The sequence below is a fragment of the Chiloscyllium plagiosum genome, unplaced genomic scaffold (genome assembly GCF_037043375.1).
Source record: "Chiloscyllium plagiosum isolate Xiang-an unplaced genomic scaffold, Cpla_swu_hap1 HiC_scaffold_14, whole genome shotgun sequence".
NCBI classification, from domain to species: domain Eukaryota; kingdom Metazoa; phylum Chordata; class Chondrichthyes; order Orectolobiformes; family Hemiscylliidae; genus Chiloscyllium; species Chiloscyllium plagiosum.
In genome coordinates this window covers 1293363-1315390 of record NW_028270152.1, presented here as the reverse complement: position 1 = coordinate 1315390, position 22028 = coordinate 1293363, and the positions used below count along the sequence as shown (strand labels likewise).

Sequence of the window (22028 nt, the reverse complement as noted above, 5' to 3'; positions counted from 1 at the left end):
ACAAGATGCACTGCAGAAACTCACCAAGAATTCTCAGGCAGCACCTTCCAAACCCACGACCGCTTTCATCTAGAAGGACAAGGGCAGCAGATAAATGTGAACACCATTACCTTCAAATACCCCTCCAAGCCACTCAGCATCCTGAATTGGAAATATATTGTCTTTCTTTCACTGTTGCTGGGTCAAGATCCTGGAATTCCCTCCTAATAGCATCGTGGGTCAACCCACATCACACGGACTGCAGCGGTTCAAAAAATCAGCTCACCACCATCTTCTCAAGGGCAGCTAGGGATGGGCAATAAATACTGGGCCCAGCCAGCGATGCTCATATCCCACAAATTATTTAAAAATTTAAAAAAAAAACTTTTCTGTACCCTCTCCAAAGCATCCACATCCTTCTGGTAGTGTGGTGACCAGAACTGTACACAATATTCCAAGTGTGGCCTAATTAAAGTTCTATAAACCTACAGTTTAACTTGCTTATCCTTTATACTCAATGCCCCTTCCAATGACTGTCCAATTGTCCCACCTATCCACTCCACCCTCTGATCCGACCTATCACCATCAGTCCCCACCTGCATCGACCTATCACCTTCCCAACAACCTGACCCCCACCCCCAGCACCACCCCACAACCCCTCCTATTTATCTCTCAGCAAACGCCCACCATCCAAAATTCCTTAGGAAGGACATATACCTGAAACGTCGATTCTCCTGCTCCTCAGATGCTGTCTAACCTGCTGTGCTTTTCCAGCACCACACTTTTCGACCCTTCCAATGAAGGCAAGCATGCCATAGACATTTATTACTATAACTACCTGCACTGTCACCTTCTGTGGACCTGCACACCCAGATCCCTCTGCATATCAATATTCCTCAGGGTTCTGCCATTCACTGTATAATTTCCACCTGTACTTGATCTTCCAAAATGCATCACCTCACATTTGTCTGAATTAAATTCCATCTGCCATTATTCTGCCCATGCCTCCAATTGATCTATATCCTGCTGTATCCTCTGACAATCCTCCCCATTATCTGCCAAACCTCCAAACTCTGCCAATCTTTGTATTGTCTGCAAACTTACTAATTAGACAATCATTTATGTAGATCATGAACAGCAGAGGTCCCAGCACTGGTCCCTGTGTAACACCAATTGTCACAAACCTCCATTTCAAAATGTATCCTTCTACCACTTCTCTTGGTCTCCAATGACTAAGCCAGTTCTCTATCCATCTTACCAGCTAAACTCCATTCCATATGAGATAAGTGAGCACATGGGATCCAGAATAATGTGACAAGGTGGATCCAAAATTGGCTTCATAGCAGGAGACAGAGGGTGGTGCGAGAATGTGGTGTGTGGAACCTGGTGTGCAGTGGTGTACCACAGGGATCAGTGATGGGTCCCTCGTTGTTTGTAATATTCTTAAAGGATATCAATGAGAATTGGTGGAGGAAGATAAATAACTTTGGATGACACAAAAATTGGCCAGGTAGTTGATAGTGAGGAGGAAGCTGTTAGGTTACAGGAGAATATAAATGGATTGGTCAGATCAGTGACAAGTGGAATTTCACCCTGGTAAATGTGAGGTGATGCACTTTGGAAGAAGGAACAGGACAAGGGAGCACTCAATGGCAGGACACTAGAAAGCTTAGAGGAACAGCGGAATCTTGGAGAGCTTATCCACAGGTCACTGAAGGTTCCAGGACAGGTTAATAGGATAGTTAAGAAGGACTATGGGACACCTACCTTTATCAGTCATTGCTTTGATTATAAAGCAGAGAGGTTATGTTGGAGCTGATACCACAATGTAAGCCACGCTGTCTGTCCTTCCCCTTCAGAGCCGTTAGTAACATCCTTGACCCTAGCCCCACATAGACAATACCCCATCGTAGAGTCGTGTCTGAGGCTGCATAATCACCCGTCTGTACTCCCCTCTATTGAGTCTCCTACCACTATTGTTGTCCCTCTCTTTCTGCTCCCCACCTTCTGCAGCTGGGCTGTGACTGCACTCCCCAGAAAAATTGTCACTTTCACTGTTTCCTAACGAAGAGAAACTGTGAACAGTTTTGAACATATTTTTCAAGATGGCGGCAGTGGTGGAGTTGGCATCATCCAGGCTTTCTCTCGTTCTTTTATTTGCTGTTTTCTCTTCTTCTTTTCTTAGTTTGTTTTTAGTTTTTGCTTCTATTTACCTTCTAAAGACAGCTGTTTTGATAGGAACGCAGCTTTGATGTGACCTGGAGCGGTGGTGGCTACAGAGTCAGCTGCATTGTAACCCAGAGAAACTTCTCTCGGGTGCACCGCACTCTGGAGATTTCCTGCCTCTCTTATTCTGACTGCCCTTCTTTAAAGGCAGGGTGACCACGTTTAAAAATGTGCTGTCCACATAACACCCAGCCTCAAGGATGCATTGCTCTTTGTCCAGCTGACATTGACGCTGTGAATCCCTCTCTCAGGCTGATCAGATTGAGTACACCTCCTACAGATGTGGCCATTCAGAGTGCCTGGAGCAATGAAGATTTCCCACATGTTAGTCATGCACCACATGGGACTGAGCTCCCTGCCTTGCCATCACTTAGACTTAAACTTACTACTCGAACATTGACTTTACTCTCCTTCCCTCTGCCTACTTTGATTTACTTATAGTATTTCATTGTAATGTTTTGACTTTTACTTGTCTCTAGTGCATAACAATAGACTTTTCTAATTTATGGAAATTTACAGATAGTCTCTAACAGCTGTTTCTTACCAGCCAATGAAATTATAGATTTTGTGTAATGTCACACTTTTTAAACATGAACCGACTGCTCATCCCACCCCATCTCACTCACTGCGACGCTCACTGATTAGATTAGATTCCCTACAGTGTGGAAACAGGCCCTTTGGCCCAACAAGTCCACACTGACCCTCCGAAGAGTAACCCACCCAGACCCATTCCCCGACCCTACATTTATCCCTGACTAATGCACCTAACACTATGGGCAATTTTTCATGGCCAATTCACCTAGCCTGCAAATCTTTGGACTGTGGGAGGAAACTGGAGCACCCAGAGGAAACCCACGCAGACACAGAGAATGTGCAAACTCCACACAGACAGTCGCCTGAGGCAGGAATCGAACCTGGGTCCCTGGCGCTGTGAGGTAGCAGTGCTTACCACTGAGCCACCGTGCCGCCCCAACTGCGCTCACTGCGACGCTGTCTGCTGTCAGGTATTTGTCTTTTGGCACAGTCTGGGTCTGAGCCAGTTCCTGAATAGGTCACTGGTGAAAAGGGGTTCAGGTGATTCTTGGGAACTGATAGTGAGTGCGCAGGCTGATGCCTACACAGTCCAATAGTTTGCCAACATTTTTTAGGTTTGAACATAAAAATGATAGGCTGGAGAACAGTCAGTGTGTAAGGAGACAATTTCCAAATTGGATCTGTGCTAGTTTGGTAACTTCAGTTCTGGTGTTCTCTTTTACACAGCAGGATCTGCTGACAACCATTGGAGAGACAGCAGCCCTGGGAGCAGCTGGAATCATTTTTTGGGGTGATGCAGATTACAGTAACAGTGAGGTGAGGATTAACCCTTTGTCATCCCTGCTAAGCTGCTCAGTTGCTTTATAATTTTTGCTTCATGACCATCTTCCCCTTTAATCCACTGAGTGACTCCTCTGTTCTGCCTCCCTGGGTTACTGGACCCTTCCAGGTCCAACCAAGACAGAGCTGCTGAATGATCTCGGTCAAGGGGAGGTTGTCACTGGGCTAATGGTTTCAGCCAGGATCCCACCTAGTGTTCATTGTCCCTGGGGCAGTCATTGTACAGAGACTTGCAGGACATGGCACTGGCTCCATTGAATCCGCTGCTCTCTCTCCTCCTCCTCCTCCCATTCCCCCCATTTTCTATTTCAAATTTTCTGAGTTGCCTCAAAGCAGGATATATCTTTGGTTTGATGATGGTCAGGTTCTGGAGTAGGTTTGACTCTTGTTCCCCTTTTGTTCTCTAGAGTCGCTGTAAGGTGTTAAGGAGGTACCTGGAAGGACATTTTGGTCGATACATCCTGAACGTGACAATGGCTGCACAGTACTGCAGCCAGACGTTATGCCATGGCCAGGGTCGGTGTGAGCGCAGGGACAGTCAATCTAATGCTTACCTTCACCTCAATGCAAACAGCTTCCAGATCCTGGAGCAGAATGTGACTGAAGGACCCAAGCTGCTGCTCACTGGATCCTTGCGATCTGATGACATCAGGCAGTTCCAGGAGAATTTCCAGTGCCGCTGTTATCGGGGTTGGACAGGTCAAAGCTGCAGCACTGAGACCAGCGGCTGCCAGCTCCCTCTGTCTTCTGCTCTGAATCTCATCATAACAGTGCTGCTCTCTTTGACGATCTAACACTTCCTCTTTTCAAGCCAGGATTGATGTTTCTGAGAAGGGAATTTGTTACAGTCAAAGCATTTCTGCCAATCATACGATCCAAAGCTCCTGAACCTTTCTAGATGGGAACATTATTTTTTAAGATATTGAATTGTATAAAGAGACATTGTTTGTTTGCTGGTGAACAATTTCTGATATTTCTCCTGATATTTATTGGAAAAGCAGCTGTGGTAGGTGTCGGGAGTGGGAGCGGTGCGGAGGGGGCGGTGTCCAGAGTGGGGGCAGTGTGGGAGTACTGAGGGGGCAGCATGGGGGGAGTGAGGGGAGTGATGTGGGGGATCGAGAGGGCAGTGTGGGTGGAGCGAGGGAGTGGTGATATTTTTGGCTTGGGGTGAGATGTATTCTGTAAACGTTCCTGTTGCTGAATGTGTCAGATTCATTGCTGCTTCTCACTGAGGGTAAAATACAAAACCAAAGACAAGTTTTCTGTCAGTTAATTGGGACACAATCTTCCAGAAACCATGCGCGTCAGTGTTAATAATATTATGTTGTTGTCAGTAAAACACTGTGGATCAGGATCAAAGTTGTACAGGTGTATTTTTTTAAAAGGACCAGTTTCTGTTCGGTGGCTTTAAAGAGATGCTGCAGATCCCATGTGAATATCTTCCCATCAGCCCAGGTTCCAGGTGGAGCTCAGTCTCTGAGTCAGGAGGGTATGATTAGGCTGAGGGGAGTGGCTGGTGGAGGCAGGAAGGGATGAGGGAGCATGAGGAGCAAGTGAAGGGGGAGCTAGGTCAGGGATGGTGGAGGGAGGATTGAAGGGCTGAGGAAAAAGTGAGGGGTGAGCACTGAGGGGGGAAGTGAGGGACCAACTTTAATTTGATGGAATTTCATCACATGACTGCATAATGTTGTTTCTTCGGTGGTCATCGATCCTTTTCTTTCAACAAATAGTGGTATTGGAGTGTGGGGGAATTTTTATTTCCATGGAAGAACTGAGAGGGTGGGAGACAGTGGAAAGAATGATATGAGTACAGAACATGACAGAGGGGGAGAGAGTGAGTGGTGGAGGGTGGGGGAGAGAGAATGACGGAGAGTGCGGGTGGGGGGAGAGTAAGGGGTAAGAGAGAGTGTGTGACAGAGAGGGAAAGAGTTGTGTTTATAAAATGATCCCAGGAATGAAAGGGTTTGTCATATGAGGAGCAGTTGAGGACTCTGCGTTTGTACTCAGAGTTTAGGGGTCTGATTGAGACTTGCAGAATACAGAGAGATCCTGATACAGTGAAAGTGAAGAAGATGGTTCCACTAGTAGGAGAGACCAGGACCTGAGGGCACAGCCTCAGAGCAAGGGGATGACCCTTTAGAACTGAGATGGGGAGGAAATTCTTCAGCCAGAGGGTGGTGACTCTGTGGAACTCATTGTTGCAGGGGTTGTGGAGGCCAAGTCATTGAATGTATTTAAGACAGAGATAGACAGGTTCTTGATTTAGTAAAGGGATCAAGGGTCATGGGGAGAAGGGCAGAAGAATGGAGTTGAGAAACACATTAACCATGATCAAATGATGGACCAAACTCTATGGGTTGAATGGCCTAATTCTGCTCTTGAGTCTTATGAAACAGTGATGGAGGTAGGGTAGAGAGAATAGAATAGAATAACTTTTATTGTCACAAATACTCAATGAGTACATGTACAGTGAAACATTATACATCGCCAATTACAAATATACCCAGTCACACCTTTTAGTTGCAAGATTTTGGGCAACAGAGAAATAAAATCTCCAGCGTTGCAGAAATAAAAGTTCAGTACAACAGACCACGCTGGACCCTGGTTCCAGTCCACGCCGGTCAAATGCCATTTCCAGAAGGATGCTGCTGGAGGTCGGGAGTCACAGGCCTGAGAGAAGAAGAAGAAAACAAAAGAGGAAGGAAAAGAGAAGACGAAGAACAAGCAGAGTCAACGAGCTCTGGCTGGTGTGTCCTACTCCACTGCCATCCTGTCTGGGCAGGAGCAGGGGGGAGGGAAACAGATTGGGGTGACAAGGGAAAGGGAGAGAGAGAATGGGGTGTCAAGGAGGAGGGAGAGAGGGCTAACAAGGGGAGGTGGTGTGGGGGGAAGAGAAGGGGGTATGACAGAAGGAGAGGGGAGAGAGGGGTGATTAAGGGAGAGAGAAAGGGGGTGATGGAATGGGGGGCGAGAGGGAGAAGGGGTGATGGAGGAGGCAGTGTGAAGGGGCGGGAAGAGAGTGATGGAGGTGGGGAGAGAGTGTGACGTGGAAGCGGGGAGAGAGACAGTGACATGGGGAGAGGGGAGGTGTGTGATGGAGGAGGCGGCGTATAGAGTGGACTGGAGACCCTGCTGAATTGGATGAGCACTAGCCAGGCCGAGAGATTGCAGATGCAATGTCTTGGCATCAGACTGGGCAGGAGTCAGCAAGCAGAGGTAATGAGGCTTAGATGTGGGGTGAGGGAGGTCAGGGCGATTTACCAGAATGGTTCAGGGATAAGGAGGTTTGATTACAAGGCTAGTTAACTAACCAGGAGTAACAACCCTGTGAGCAAAGGAGGTTGAGGGGAGCTTTTTCACAGCAAGATGTAAAGACTGGGAACATCCTGATCAAGGAGGTGGAGGAAATTAAGATGGTAAAAGGTCTCAAAAGGAAATTGGACACGGGAGGGGCAGACAGCTGTGAGGGGTAAGCGAGGAGTGACTAGATTTCTCTCTCCAAGTGGCATAGACTCATTGGGAGGAATGGCATCCGTATCATAAATGGCTATTTTTTTCATTTATGGACCAGCATTTTTTGCCTATTACTAACTGTCCACAGAGCAGTGAAGAGTCAATCACTTTGTGTTATGGGTCTGGAGTTACACGTAGGCCTGGCTGGGTTACACTCTGTAAAGGCATTTATGAAGTAAATGGGTTTTCACAACAATCAACATTGGTCTGGTGGTCATAATCACTGTGAGTAGCAAAATTTTATTAAATGAATGTAAATTCAGACAGTGACAGTAATGAGCTGTGTCCCCAGAACTTTAGTCTGATGCCTTGTGTTAGAAAGTGGAGGTTAACCACCACCGCCACCCTGCGCTGATAACTAAAACCAAAACATCCAGAGAGGCACACTTCACCTCATAGTGTGTTAAAAGAAGTGTGAACGATGGTATAACCTACTTCTCACTCCCCAGTCTGTTATAAAGGAGAGTTTAAATGAAATTAAATTCTTTCACTCACTCTATAATCAATAAGTAACAATTTATTTATCTAACTCCTACAGTGACCAACTTACAGAACCACTAACACACTGAACAATTCCCCTCTAACGACTAACTATTCTCAAATTAAACAAAATCCTAATGGTTTGTTGTTTCAATAAATACAATTCCCAGTTATATAAACAAAACAATAGAACTTAGTTTCTCAAAATTACAGCTAGGATACGTCTTCTGGATTGCTCCCCGCCCTCTCTGCTGATCTTCTTTTAGGGACATCTTTCTCCTTCGAATTCTTGAGTCAGGAACACCTCTCTGCAACATTGATTTGGAGAAGGAGCGTCGCTCCGAAAGCCAGTGCTTCCAATTAAGCCTGTTGGACTATAACCTGGTGTTGTGTGATTTTTAACTCTCTGCATCAAATTCTTGTGTCAGTTCTTCTGTGAGAGGTATCCTCTCTGTGAATTCTGCTGCCTGGAATATTAGCTAAGAATGCAGTGGTACCTTTATTAATGAGATGGTACTTTCTCTAAGAGCTGCAAGTTGTTATCTCTTCAGACAGCAGTTGGCTCTCTGATTTTCCAACTGCCCTCAACTTTTATATCCTTAATAACCTATTAATTTCTATACAATTGGATTGGTTCTAGATAGTCAAAACCATCAGATTTAAACTTAATTGGCTTTTAATATCTAAGGGCTTGATTTAAATTGATTGGCTAAATTTAAAAGACTTGCTACCTTGGTGAAAATGCTGCTTGTCTGTTCAATACAAAATGTTTTAATTTGGGTGCTCTCTGTCCACGTGCACTTTAAACTGCTACTCAGACAATTTTACACACACCAACTTCGCAACACTAGGTTACTAGTTCAGTGACATCACGAGTACACCAACACCCTCTTGACGTTGAAACTTTTCAATTTCTCCACTCTGTGAATGCTTTTCCACCAGGTGCCCGTTCCCTGAGGAGATTCAAAGATGCAATGGGATATTTGGAATGATGGGATCTGGAGACTGACCACAAAGTGGAGCTGATGTTGAATTTTGAGCACATTCTTACTGAAGGCACAATCCCACTTCTATTCCTAACACCTCTATCATTTATTGGGGGGTCCCGTTAAAAGAATCTTTGTGCAAATACTTTACACTCATCATTTTTCTGAACTTCAGAAATGGTCTCCATAAACTTCTAATCAGGTTAGATTCCAGTGAGAAATGTGGTAGTTCTTGTTTGGGAATAATCTATAATTAAATTAGATTCCAGCTCCCAGTTGTGAAAGTCCTATCCCTTAAGGGAATGTTCTAGAATATTCAATTAAACTATGGGGTGAAGACTGCAGCAAAATACAACTGGGAGTGGGATCCAGTGTTAATTGTTGGGGTGAGGTGGAGTGGGGGGTGCCACTTGAAGCACAGAAGAAAAACAAAGTCCATGAGATGGGGTAGAGACAAATGGCAACAGATTTGAGAAATAAGAGAGTTGTCTGAAGGTGATGTCCACTGGCTATCACAAGATTCAACAGCATGTGCGTAAAAATATGAAGCATAATGGATCTGGTGGGGAATATTAGGTACAAAATAGCACATAGAATTATGATCTTTGAACAATGACAGTGAGCTGTCTGAACACAGGGGAATGGGAACTTTGTGATGCCTTCTGAAATGTAAGTAAGAGAAAGAAGGAAAGAAAGACAGGAGAGTAATACATATCAAAGAATCTGTTAGAAGGCGGGGAAGGGATAAGGAGACTGCAGATTCAGGAACAGAATCTATTGGCACAACAAAACCAGAAGAACTGCAAATGCTGGAATTCAGAAACAAAAAAAATCAGAAACTGCTGGAGAAACCTCGTAGGTCTGGCAGCATCTGTGAAGAGAGAAAGTTAATGTTTTGGGTCAAGTGACTCTTCTTCAGGACAGAAGCTGGCAGATCTGCTGAATTTTTGTTAATGAATCTATCGGGCTAGAATTAACATAAGAATATAAAGAGTAGCCCATCAGACCGGCTCCACCCTTTGATACAATACTGGCTGAGCCTGAGTTTCACCTCCACTCTCTCATTCACACACCTAATCCCTCGAGAAACCCTAACTCAGGCTTAAATATATTCACTGGGATGGAGAATTCTAATGATTCACAATCTCCTGAGCAGAAAATGTACAGCACAAGAACAGGCCCTTTGGCCCTCCAAGCCTGAGCCGATCCAAATCCACTGTCTAAACCTGTCGGTCAATTCCTAAGCATCTGTATCCCTCAGCTCCCCATCCAACTCATGCATCTGTCCAGACGCATCTTAAGCGAATCTACCATGCCACAGGGATCAGTGCTGGGGCCACTGTTCTTTGTAATATACATAAATTATCTGGAAGTGAGCACTGTTGGTATGATCAGCAAGTTTGCAGATGACATGAAGATTGGTGGAGTAGCAGAAAGCATAAGGGACTGTCAGAGAATACAGGAGGATATAGATAGACTGGAGAGTTGGGTGGAAAAGTAGCAGATGGATTTCAATCCAGACAAATGTGAGGTGATGTATTTAGGCAAGTTTAATTCTAGAGCGAATTATACAATGAACGGAAGAGCCTTGGGAAAAGTTGATGGGCAGAGGGACCTGGGAGTGCAGGTCCATTGTACCCTGAAGGTTGCTGCACAGGTAGACAGAGTGGTCAAGAAGGCACATAGCATGTTTGCCTTCATTGGGTGGGGTATTGAGTATAAGAGCTGGCAGGTCATGTTAAAATTGTACAAGACATTGGTTCAGCCTCATTTAGAATACTATGTATAATTCTGGTCACCACATTACCAAAAGGATGTGGATGCTTTGGAGAGATGCAGAGAAGGTTTACGAGGATGTTGCCTGGTATGGAAGGTGCTAGCTATGAAGACAGGTTGAGTAGGTTAGGTTTGTTTTCATTAGAAAAAAGGAGATTGAGGGGAGACCTGATTGAGGTCTACAAAATCATGAAGGGTAAATAGAGACAAGCTTTTTCCCAGGATGAAAGATTCAATAACGAGAGGTCACACTTTCAAGGTGAGAGGTGGAAAGTTTAAGGGGGGGTATATGCGGCAAGTACTTCACACAGAGGGTGGTGGGTGTCTGGAACGCGTGGCCAGCAGAGGTGGTAGAGGCAGGCACAGTAGATTCATTTAAGATGTGTCTGGACAGATGCATGAGTAGGTGGGGAGCAGAGGGATACAGATGCTTGGGAATTCACTGACAGATTTAGACAGTACATTTGGATTGGATCAGGCTTGGAGGGCTGAAGGGCCTGTTCCTGGGCTGTACATTTTCTTTGTTCTATGTTCAGACATTGCTCCTCGTCTCAGTCCAAAAGCATCAGTCGCTCGTCTAGAGACTCTGTATCTCCAAGTTCCAGATTACCTGGTAAAAAGGCCTGAACCGTTTCCGTTCACCAACATCCTCCTCTACCTGGCTGAGCTCATCCTCACCCTGAACAACTTCTCTTTTAGCTCCTTTCACTTTCTATAGTTCAGATGGGTTATTCCTTTCCCTTTGTGGGGTACGTGTAACATTCCTGGTTCCAGTCCAATTCTGGCCCAACCCACGGATATATCCTGCTTCCTTATCAGGAATTGGAAATGTTAATTAATTTTGCTTCGAATTTCTACCCTGCTCTCACCTTCACCTGGTCTATCTCTGAGTCCTCCCTTCCCCTCTTCAACATCTCTGTGTCCATTTCTGGGGATAGGTGGACCACCAACTCCCACAGCTAACTTGACAATCTATCTTCACAGTCTAGATTAGTGTGGTGCTGGAAAAGCACAGCAGGTCAGGCAGCATCCATGCAGCAGGAAAATCAACATTTTCGGCAAAAGCCCTTCATCTATCCTCACACCCTACTTCCTGTTGTTATGAAGGTGTTTTATCTTAGCCTGCTGGACACACTTTCCTCATTCCTGAAGAAGGGCTCATGCCCGAAACATCGATTCTCCTGCTCCTTGGATGCTGCCTGACCTGCTGCGCTTTTCCAGCAACACATTTTCAGTTATGAAGGTGTAGATGTGTACAGTACCTTTAAGAGAGAGAGGAAACTAGCAAGGCTTGAAAGCAGTCAGTGTGCTGAACAATTTAAACATGTAACATTTGACACAAATAGCTGGTTCTGTGTTGCCATGATACAAACACAAATTCAAATTTGGCCAATCAGTTTAAATTATTCCCCAGAGGTCAAAGTCCAATCGAATTTGAATTTTTCTGTTTGGGATGACATCAAACCAATGAAATTATCCGATGTTTTTGGGGTATAAAACCAGACATTTTGAACAGTCAGAGGGAGAACAGCAAAAAGCTATCAAGCAACAACAGCCATCAAAATAGCTCTCTGAAAGGTACCTGTCCCTAAGAAATTTGTGCAGCAGAAGACCGAAGCTGACCTAGAGAAATCTACAGAGAAAGTTCGACATCTGATGATGACAACTAGGTTTGAAATTGATTTGCTGTAAAATTTAAGAAGGGATTTATCAGACCAGTATTGTAGAGCGGGAGGTAAAAGATAGGTTTAACAGAAAGGAGTTGTAAATGGTTGTTTAATGTTCTCTTTTGGACTAAAAGAATAAAATTGTTAATTGTTACTTTAAATAGTGAGATCTGGGATGGTTACTTCTCGAAATTTAACAGATTAAGGCACGAGTTAGCTTCTCTGTGTGTCGGGTTTAAATTAGCAGACGGGTTTACTCCGTGTCGTAAGAGTTTGGGGGTTTGTCGCAAGGAATAGAACAGTTTGGGTCTCAGATTCATGATTTGAACAGGTTTAGACAGATCCAGTCTGAGATTTGGACAGATTTGAATAGATTTGGGGTACGAGAAAAGCCCAGTAGATTTAAACACTTACCGGTTAGTGTCCAAGATCTTTAAATAAAACATAGGTGAGACAATTTGTTTAGTTTTGGTTACATGTGGTTGGTTAAATTAAAAGTGATAGAAATGGCTCTTAAAATTAGTAAAGAGGTTCTGGGGTTTGAAAATGATTCCCAAATTTGCCAAGAAAATTTAGAAAGAAATGACCCTACTCTTAAAATTAGCAAAGAGGCTAGAATAGGGTTAAACCAAGGACAAACATAAAGCTGAAATTGTAAGGGAATTACTCAAACATTTAGATGTGTCAGAGAAACAGACAAGTGCAGTAGAGTTAGAAAAACTTAAATTACAATTGAAGAAAATGGAGTTAGAAGATGAACAATGGGAGAGAGAAGAGAAAGAGGAAAAAGAGGGAGAGAAAAAAAGGAGAGAGAAAGAGAAGACAGAGAAAAAAGAGAGAGAGGGTTCTTAACTGAGCAAAAAAGAGAGAGATTTGAACTTGAGAAATTGCGACTTAGTCATCAAAGTCAAGTTAAGAGGATGGAGATTAAAAGAGAAGGTAGCGATATATACAAATATCAAAACTCTGCCACATTTTGATAAGAAAGATGTTGAAGCCTTCTTTATTTCATTTGAAAATTTGACTAGGCAGATGCAGTGGTCCGAAGATTTATGGATAATGCTAGTTCAGACTAAACTGGTAGGCAGAGCTAGTGGGTATTTGCCGTACTGTCAGATGAGGTGCCAAGAGATTATGAAGAGGTTAAACAGGCTATTTTAAGTGCTAATGAATTGGTACCAGAAGCATATAGACAGCAGTTCAGAAACACAAAGAAGGAACCAGGTCAGACTTATGTTGAGTTTGAAAGAATTATACATAGTCATTTTGATAGATGAGTGTGGGCCTTAAAAATGGATAAGACCTATGAGGCTCTACGAGAGATTATTCTGCTGGAGGAGTTTAAAAACTCACTTCCAGAGATGGTAAGAATTCACATGGATAAACATAAAGTTCAGGAAGTGAGAAGGGCAGCAGAGTTAGCAGATGAATACATGTTGGTGTATAAGACAAGCTTCCTGTGGTTCTGTTCGCCGAGCTGGAAGTTTTTGTTGCAAACGTTTCGTCCCCTGGCTAGGCGACATCATCAGTGCTTGGAAGCCTCCTGCGAAGCGCTTCTTTGATGTTTCCTCCGGTGTTTATAGTGGTCTGTCCCTGCCGCTTCCGGTTGTCAGTTTCAGCTGTCCGCTGTAGTGGTTGGTATATTGGGTCCAGGTCGATGTGTTTGTTGATGGAGTTTGTGGATGAATGCCATGCCTCTAGGAATTCCCTGGCTGTTCTCTGTCTGGCTTGCCCTATGATAGTAGTGTTGTCCCAGTCGAATTTATGTTGCTTGTTGTCTGCGTGTGTGGCTACTAAGGATAGCTGGTCGTGTCGTTTCGTGGCTAGTTGATGTTCATGTATGCGGATTGTTAGCTGTCTTCCTGTTTGTCCTATATAGTGTTTAGTGCAGTCCTTGCATGGTATTTTGTACACTACATTCGTCTTGCTCATGTTGGGTATCGGGTCCTTCGTTCTGGTGAGTTGTTGTCTGAGCGTGGCTGTTGGTTTGTGTGCCGTTATGAGTCCTAGGGATCGTAGTAGTCTGGCAGTCAGTTCTGAGATGCTCCTGATGTATGGTAGTGTGGCTAGTCCTTTTGGTTTTGGTATGTCCTCGTTCCGTGGTCTTTCTCTTAGGCATCTGCTGATGAAGTTGCGCGGGTATCCGTTTTTGGCGAATACCTTGTATAGGTGTTCCTCTTCTTCTTTTTACCACGGAACGAGGACATACCAAAACCAAAAGGACTAGCCACACTACCATACATCAGGAGCATCTCGGAACTGACTGCCAGACTACTACGACCCCTAGGACTCATAACGGCACACAAACCAACAGCCACGCTCAGACAACAACTCACCAGAACGAAGGACCCGATACCCAACGTGAGCAAGACGAATGTAGTGTACAAAATACCATGCAAGGACTGCACTAAACACTATATAGGTCAAACAGGAAGACAGCTAACAATCCGCATACATGAACATCAACTAGCCACGAAACGACACGACCAGCTATCCTTAGTAGCCACACACGCAGACAACAAGCAACATAAATTCGACTGGGACAACACTACTATCATAGGGCAAGCCAGACAGAGAACAGCCAGGGAATTCCTGGAGGCATGGCATTCATCCACAAACTCCATCAACAAACACATTGACCTGGACCCAATATACCAACCACTACAGCGGACAGCTGAAACTGACAACCGGAAGCGGCAGGGACAGACCACTATAAACACCGGAGGAAACATCAAAGAAGCGCTTCGCAGGAGGCTCCCAAGCACTGATAATGTCGCCTAGCCAGGGGACGAAACGTTTGCAACAAAAACTTCCAGCTCAGCGAACAGAACCACAGCAACGAGCACCCGAGCTACAAATCTTCTCACAAACTTTGAAGACAAGCTTCCGGCCAGAATTTCGTCCTGTGAGGGATAGAAGTTGGGAGAAGGGGAGATCCTACACTATAAAACAAAGAGTAGAGAACACTGGTAAGTATTCATCACAGGTTAAAGAAAAAGAGTGAAAAGGTAGTGAAAGGTGTTTTCACTGTAATGGGACACAGAAAATTACAGTGCCGGTTGTTTCAGATAGATAGAAATTTAGCGCTCCCCTATGTAAAATCAGGTTGGAATGCCAACTCAAGACGGGGAAATAACAGTGGGAGTGATTGACAGAGTGTCAGTTCCAGCAATCCAGTTTGTTCTTGGGAATGATTTGGCAGGATCCAAGATGGGAGTGACACCCCTTGTTGTGGAGAAGCCCAAGGAAGACCAAGAAACCGAGGAGTTAAAACAGAAATATTCTGGTATTTTCCCAGATTGTGTAGTAACAAGATTCCACTATCGTAAGTCACAGCACAAAGTGGAAAGTAAAGAGAAAGATGAAGGAGTTGAGATTCAGTTAGCGGACATCCTGTTTAATGTAATAGTGCAGGAAAAATCTGAACAGGCAGAGGGTCAGTCAGAAGTGTTTACTCCTGAAAGGCTAAGAGACTTGCAATAGCAAGACAAAACAATAAAAGATATATATGTGGATGTACTCTGAAAAGGAGGCAGAGAATATTCCTGAGGGTTAATTTCTGAAAGATAAAATCCTAAGACGAAAATGGAGACCACGATAGGTTAGTGCAGAGGAGAAATGGGCTGAAGTGCACTAGTTTGCGTTGCCAGTAGTATACAGACAGGAAGTGTTACAGATAGCACATGAACTACCTGTAGGAGGTCATTTAGGGGTATGAAAGACTCAGGCTAAGGTACAAAAAGATTTTTATAGCCTGGAATGCACAAGGAGGTGGTTACCTTTTGCTGTACGTGTCATACATGCCAATTGGTAGGTAAGCCACAGGGGGTAATAAAACCAGCACCCTTGTTGCCAATTCCCACATTTGAAGGACCTTTCACATGGGTTATAACTGATTGTGTAAGTCCCCTCCCGAGAACTAAACATGGGAACTAGTACTTGTTAACCATAATGAATGTGTCTACCAGATTTCTGGAGGCAATTCCATTATGGAATATTAAGGAAAAAAGGCTGGTAGAGGTGGTATCCCATTTGTATTTTTTGCCGTTAGGGATGCCCCAAATGAATCTACTCAGTTTATTCCCTTCGAGTTAATATTCAGACATGAAATGAGAGGCCCTTTGAAATTAATTAAAGAAAAAGTCACAGGACTGAAGTCAGAGATCTCACACTTAGATTGAGGATCTAAAATTTGAATTTCGGTTATTGTCAGAAGCAACAAGTATATGTAGGTTTTTGCTAACCACAAAATGGTTTTTCAATTTAAAATAATACAACAAAATGGCTGAGAATAGCGGACATCCGCTATTCTCTGTGAACTTGTACTGCTGTTTTGCAGAATTAAGCTAAAATCCAAAGAGGATGTTGGATTTTCATAAAATGAAAACTGACACATTAATTGACCATTTGAACTAACCTTGAACTGCTACCATAGCACGATGATTTACATAATTAAGATTTCTTTCCAGGGAATATCATTGGATTAGCCTGTTGTCAATCATGTTGATGGGACTTTTCTTGTAATTAAGGACTCTTTCTGAGGAAATATCATTGTATTAACCTGTTGTAAATCACGTCACCTTATAATATGTGATTGGTATTTTCCTGTAATTAAGGCTGTACTGTCTCTTAAAAAATATATAAATAATGTGTAATTTTATAATGTAATTGCGCAACTTCACCATGGAACACAGAAGCTTTAACCTCTGTGTTGCTGGACAGAATTGCATCAAGGTGCCTTAATTTAATAAACTAATGACCCTTGCTTTGTACAGACCGCATTCTGTTGATTCTTTTGACCGATTTCAAACCAAGAGGCCTCTCTTGAGGGGTTCAGATCTTCAAGATTATGTATCGGAGGTGAGGGAGACATTAAATTGAGTAGGCGAGTTAGCTAAACAGCACCTAAAGAGGGCACAGTATAGAATGAAGCGGGTGTCAGATAAAAGCTCTGAGACTTGAACGTTTTTCCGAGGGGATGATGTGTTAGTACTGTTCCCAGTGATAGGAGATCCCTTCAAAGGCAGGTTTAGTGGTCCCTATCAAATTGAGAAAAAATTGAGTCAGGTGAACTATCTGGTACAGATGCCAGATCGAAGAAAAAGGTATCGGGTATGTCATGTGAACATGCTGAAACCGTTTTATACTAGAGAGAAAGAACTGGAGAAACAGGTGATAGTTACTGTCCCGCAGAGTGAGGAATCAAATCCAGATGATATGAATTTTGATGTGCCTCAAAATATGTTAAAAACTGAAGAAATCCTTGAGGAGTGGGATAGGTTAGTAAACTATCTGTGCCAGGAGCACAGAATGCAGTTGAAAGGTTTGTTACTGCAGTATAAGGACATATATAAGAATCAGATGGGGAGGACTAATGCTGTTTGCATGAAGTAGACAGAGGGAATGCTGTTCTGATAAAACAATACTCCTATCAGCTAAATCCTCTGAAAGCCAGACAGGTCCAGAAGGAGGTAGAGGCCATGCTCGATGAGGATATCATCAAACTGAGTCAGAGCGAGTGGAGTTCGCTAATCGTCTTAGTTCCCAAACTGGATGGGACTCAATGATTTTGTGTGGATTATTGGAAGGTCAATGCCATTACAAAATCAGACTCATATCCAAAACCGAGATTGGAGGACTGTATCGAGAAAGTCGGACAAGCCAGTTACATCACCAAGTTAGATTTACTGTGTGGTTACTGGCAGGTACCTTTATCAGAGAACATGAAAGAAATTTCTGTGTTTGTAAGCCCAAATGGGCTTTATGAGTTTAAAGTGATGCCCTTTGGAATGAAGAATACACCCGCCACATTCCAAAGATTTATGAACAGAGTTGTAGCTGGGTTGACAAACTGTGCACTTTCCCCTGCCACTGCAGGAACTGTAAAACCTGTGCCCACACCTCCTCCCTCATCTCTATCCAAGGCCATAAAGGAGCCTTCCACATCCATCAAAGTTTTACCTGCACATCCACTAATATCATTTATTGTATCCGTTGCTCCCGATGCGGTCTCCTCTACATTGGGGAGACTGGGCGCCTCCTGGCAGAGCGCTTTAGGGAACATCTCTGGGACACCCGCACCAATCAACTCCCCCTCCCACTCTGCCGTGGACATGGAGGTCCTGGGCCTCCTTCACCACCGCTCCCTCACCACCAGACGCCTGGAAGAAGAACGCCTCATCTTCCGCCTCGGAACACTTCAACCCCAGGGCATCAATGTGGACTTCAACAGCTTCCTCATTTCCCCTTCCCCCACCTCATCCTAGTTTCAAACTTCCAGCTCAGCACTGTCCCCATGACTTGTCCGGACTTGTCCAACCTGCCTAGCTCCTTTTCCACCTATCCACTCCACCCTCTCCTCCCTGACCTATCACCTTCATCTCCTCCCCCACTGACCTATTGTACTCTATGCTACTCTCTCCCCACCCCCACCCTCCCCTAGCTTATCTCTCCACGCTTCAGGCTCTCTGCCTTTATTCCTGAAGAAGGGCTTTTGCCCAAAACGTCGATTTCGCTGCTCGTTGGATGCTGCCTGAACTGCTGTGCTCTTCCAGCACCACTGATCCAGAAACTGTGCAGTCTATTTGGGCAATGTAGTGATCTTTAGTGACTCCTGGAAAGATCACATGGTACAGTTGGTAGAGCTCTTTGAACGACTACAAGAAGCAAAACTAATAATAAACTTAAATAAAACTGAATTTGCATAAACAGAGGTGATGTTCTTGGGACATAATATCAGTCATGAAAGGTTGACCCCACGGAACGCAAAGATGAAGGCTTATCGAGGAATTTCCATGGTCAACTTCGAGGAAAGTAATGCTTCGATTCTTGGGACTAAGCAGATTCTATCAGAAGTTTGTTCCAAACTTCAGCAGTGTAGTGGCACTGTTAAGTAATTTGCTGAGGAAGAACACAAGTTTCGGTGGACAGAACAATGCCAGGAGGCGTTCAACCAGTTAAAAGCAATATTAACCACAGCACCAGTTTCACCTACACGAAATTTTTCAAAACCCTTCAAGGTTGCCATTGATACTAGTGACATCGGAGTTGGAGTTGTACTGCTACAGGAAGGTGAGGATGGGATTGAACTGCCAGTTGGTTACTTTTCACAGAAACTCAACATCCACCAAAGGAAACACGCCATGAATGAAAAAGAGCTATTGATTTTGGTACTGGCCTTGCAACATTTTAATGGGTATGTCACGAACAATGTGTTGGAGATGGTTGTGTACACGGATCACAATCCTCTTACATTCTTATAACGCTTTAAAGACAAGAATCTGAGACTATTTCATGAAGTCTTATGTTACAGAATTTTAATTTACAAATCGTAAATGATGCATGCTGTAAGAATGTAATCACTGATGCATTATGGTGGATTTAACTAATACAGTATAGATGAGATTGCTATCTATTCAATGTTATATATGTATGTGAAGAAGTTAATATGAACTTAGATTAAAGTCATACGTATGTCATGGTAATGTGTTTAAGGAATAGAGAAAAAAATGAAGCCATCTTTTCATTATGACGTTTTATTGTTTTCTTTAGGGGGGAGGTATTATGAAGGTGTAGGTACGTACTGTACCTTTAAGAGAGCGAGGAATCTAGCAAGGACTGACTGAAAGCAGACAGTGTGCTGAACAATTTAAACATATAACATTTGGTTGCCATGATACAAAAATTCATCCAATCAGTTTAAATTGTGCCCCAGAGACCAAACTCCAATCGAAATTGAATTTTACTGTTTGGGATGACATCAAACCAATGAAATATCCAACGTTTTGAGGTTTAAAACTAGACATCTTGAACATCGGGGGGAATAGCAACAAGCGACAACAGCCATCAAAATAGCTCTGTGAAAGGTACCTGTCCCTAAGAAATTTGTAAAGCTGAAAACCGAAGCTGACCTAGAGAAATCTACAGAGAGTTCGACATCTGAAGATTACAACTGGGTTTAAAATTAATGTGCAGAAAATATAAGAGGGAATTTATTGGACAAGTGTTGTGGATTGGGAGGTAAAAGATAGGTTTAACAGAAAAGACTTGTAATGTTCTCTATTGGACTTCAATAATAAAATTGTTAATTTTTACTTTACCTCTTGAAATTTAACAGATTACGGCAGGAGGTTAGCTTCTCTGTGTGTCTGGTTTAAATTAGCAGAAGGGTTTTAGTACTAAACACTCTATTCCATTCTCCCAGTTCCTCTGTCTATTTGCACATGTAAAAACAATGACTGCAGATGCTGGAAACCAGATTCTGGATCTCTAACCTCCAGCTCCGCACTGTCCCCATGACCTGTCCGGACTTGTCCGACCTGCCCAGCTCCTTTCCCCCTATCCACTCCACCCTCTCCTCCCTGACCTATCACCTTCATCCCCTCCCCCACTCACCCATTGTACTCTATGCCACTCTCTCCCCATCCCCACCCTCCTCTAGCTTATCTCTCCACGCTTCAGGCTCTCTGCCTTTATTCCTGATGAAGGGCTTTTACCCGAAACGTGGTGTTCCCTGTTCCTCAGATGCTGCCTGAACTGCTGTGCTCTTCCAGCACCACTAATCAGAATCTGGTTTCCAGCATCTGCAGTCATTGTTTTTACCTTTTTGCACATGTTCCGACTAGACAACTTTGACAACTGAGACCTCCGGGGCTGAAGGAGGCGCTGTGCCGGGAGGACCTGAGACCTCCGGGGCTGAAGGAGGCGCTGTGCCGGGAGGACTGAGACCTCCGGGGCTGAAGGAGGCGCTGTGCCGGAGGACTGAGACCTCCGGGGCTGAAGGAGGCGCTGTGCGGGAGGACTAGACCTCTTGGCTGAGGAGGCGCTGTGCCGGGAGGAGTGAGACCTCCTGGGCTGAAGGAGGCGCTGTGCCGGGAGGACTAGACCTCTTGGGCTGAAGGAGGCGCTGTGCCGGAGGAGTGAGACCTCCTGGGCTGAAGGGAGGCGCTGTGCCGGGAGGACTAGACCTCCGGGGCTGAAGGAGGCGCTGTGCCGGAGGAGTGAGACCTCCGGGCTGAAGGAGGCGCTGTGCCGGAGGAGTGAGACCTCGGGGCTGAAGGAGGCGCTGTGCCGGGAGGAGTGAGACCTCCGGGGCTGAAGGAGGCGCTGGGCGGGAGGAGTGAGACCTCCGGGGCTGAGGAGGCGCATGTGCGGGAGGAGTGAGACCTCCGGGGCTGAAGGAGGCAGCTGTGCGGAGGAGTGAGACCTCCGGGGCTGAAGGAGGCGCTGTGCCGGGGAGGAGTGAGACCCTCCGGGGCTGAAGGAGGCGCTGTGTGCGGGGAGGAGTGAGACCTCCGGGTTCTGAAGGAGGGCGCTGTGCGCGGAGGAGTGAGACCTCCGGGGCTGAAGGAGGCGCTGTGCGGGGAGGAGTGAGAACCTCCGGGGCTGAAGGAGGCGCTGTGCCGGGAGGAGTGAGGACCTCCGGGGCTGAAGGAGGCGCTGTGCCGGGAGGAGTGTGAGACCTCCGGGGCTGAAGGAGGCGCTGTGCCGGGAGGAGTGAGACCTCCGGCGCTGAAGGAGGCGCTGAGCCGGGAGGAGTGAGACCTCCGGGGCTGAAGGAGGCGCTGTGCCGGGAGAGAGTGAGACCTCCGGGGCTGAAGGAGGCGCTGTGCCGGGAGGACTGAAAGACCTCCGGCGGCTGAAGGAGGCGCTGTGCCGGGAGGAGTGAGACCTCCGGGCTTGAAGGAGGCGCGTGTGCCGGGGAGGAGTGAGTGAGCCCTCCGGGGCTGAAGGAGTGCGCTTGTGCGGAGGAGTGAGACCTCCGGCGCTGAAGGAGGCGCTGTGCCGGGAGGAGTGAGACCTCCGGGGCTGAAGGAGGCGCTGTGCCGGGAGGGAGTGAGACCTCCGGGGCTGAGAAGGAGGCGCTGTGCGGGGAGGAGTGAGACCTCCGGCGCTGAATGGATGGCGCTGTGCCGGGAGGAGTGAGACCTCCGGCGGAATGAAGAGAGGCGCTGTGCCGGGAGGAGTGAGACCTCCCGGGCTGAAGGAGGCGTGGTGTGCCGAGGAGGAGTGAGACCTCCGGGGCTGA

General features: G+C 45.3%; 2 protein-coding genes across 5 annotated transcripts in view; both read left to right on the top strand.

Moving 5' to 3' along the window:
- Positions 1–4620, top strand: part of LOC122559115 (hyaluronidase-2-like) — a 31606-nt gene extending 26986 nt beyond the window's left edge. For 2 of the 4 annotated variants that reach the window (XM_043708428.2, XM_043708427.2), the window contains exons 3-4: positions 3466–3555; positions 3987–4620. In XM_043708428.2, the coding sequence (XP_043564363.2) occupies positions 3466–3555; positions 3987–4373 (477 nt within the window). In that variant the 3' untranslated portion in view covers positions 4374–4620. The remainder of the gene's footprint in view (positions 1–3465; positions 3556–3986) is intronic. The other 2 variants (XM_043708429.2, XM_087994024.1) reach the window with 2 other exon arrangements.
- Positions 4621–15586: 10966 nt separating this feature from the next.
- uqcrc1 (ubiquinol-cytochrome c reductase core protein 1) overlaps positions 15587–22028 on the top strand; it is a 44780-nt gene continuing 38338 nt past the window's right edge. The window contains exons 1-2 of the mRNA XM_043708426.2: positions 15587–15602; positions 18713–18814. Coding sequence (XP_043564361.2) covers positions 15587–15602; positions 18713–18814 — 118 coding nt within the window. The remainder of the gene's footprint in view (positions 15603–18712; positions 18815–22028) is intronic.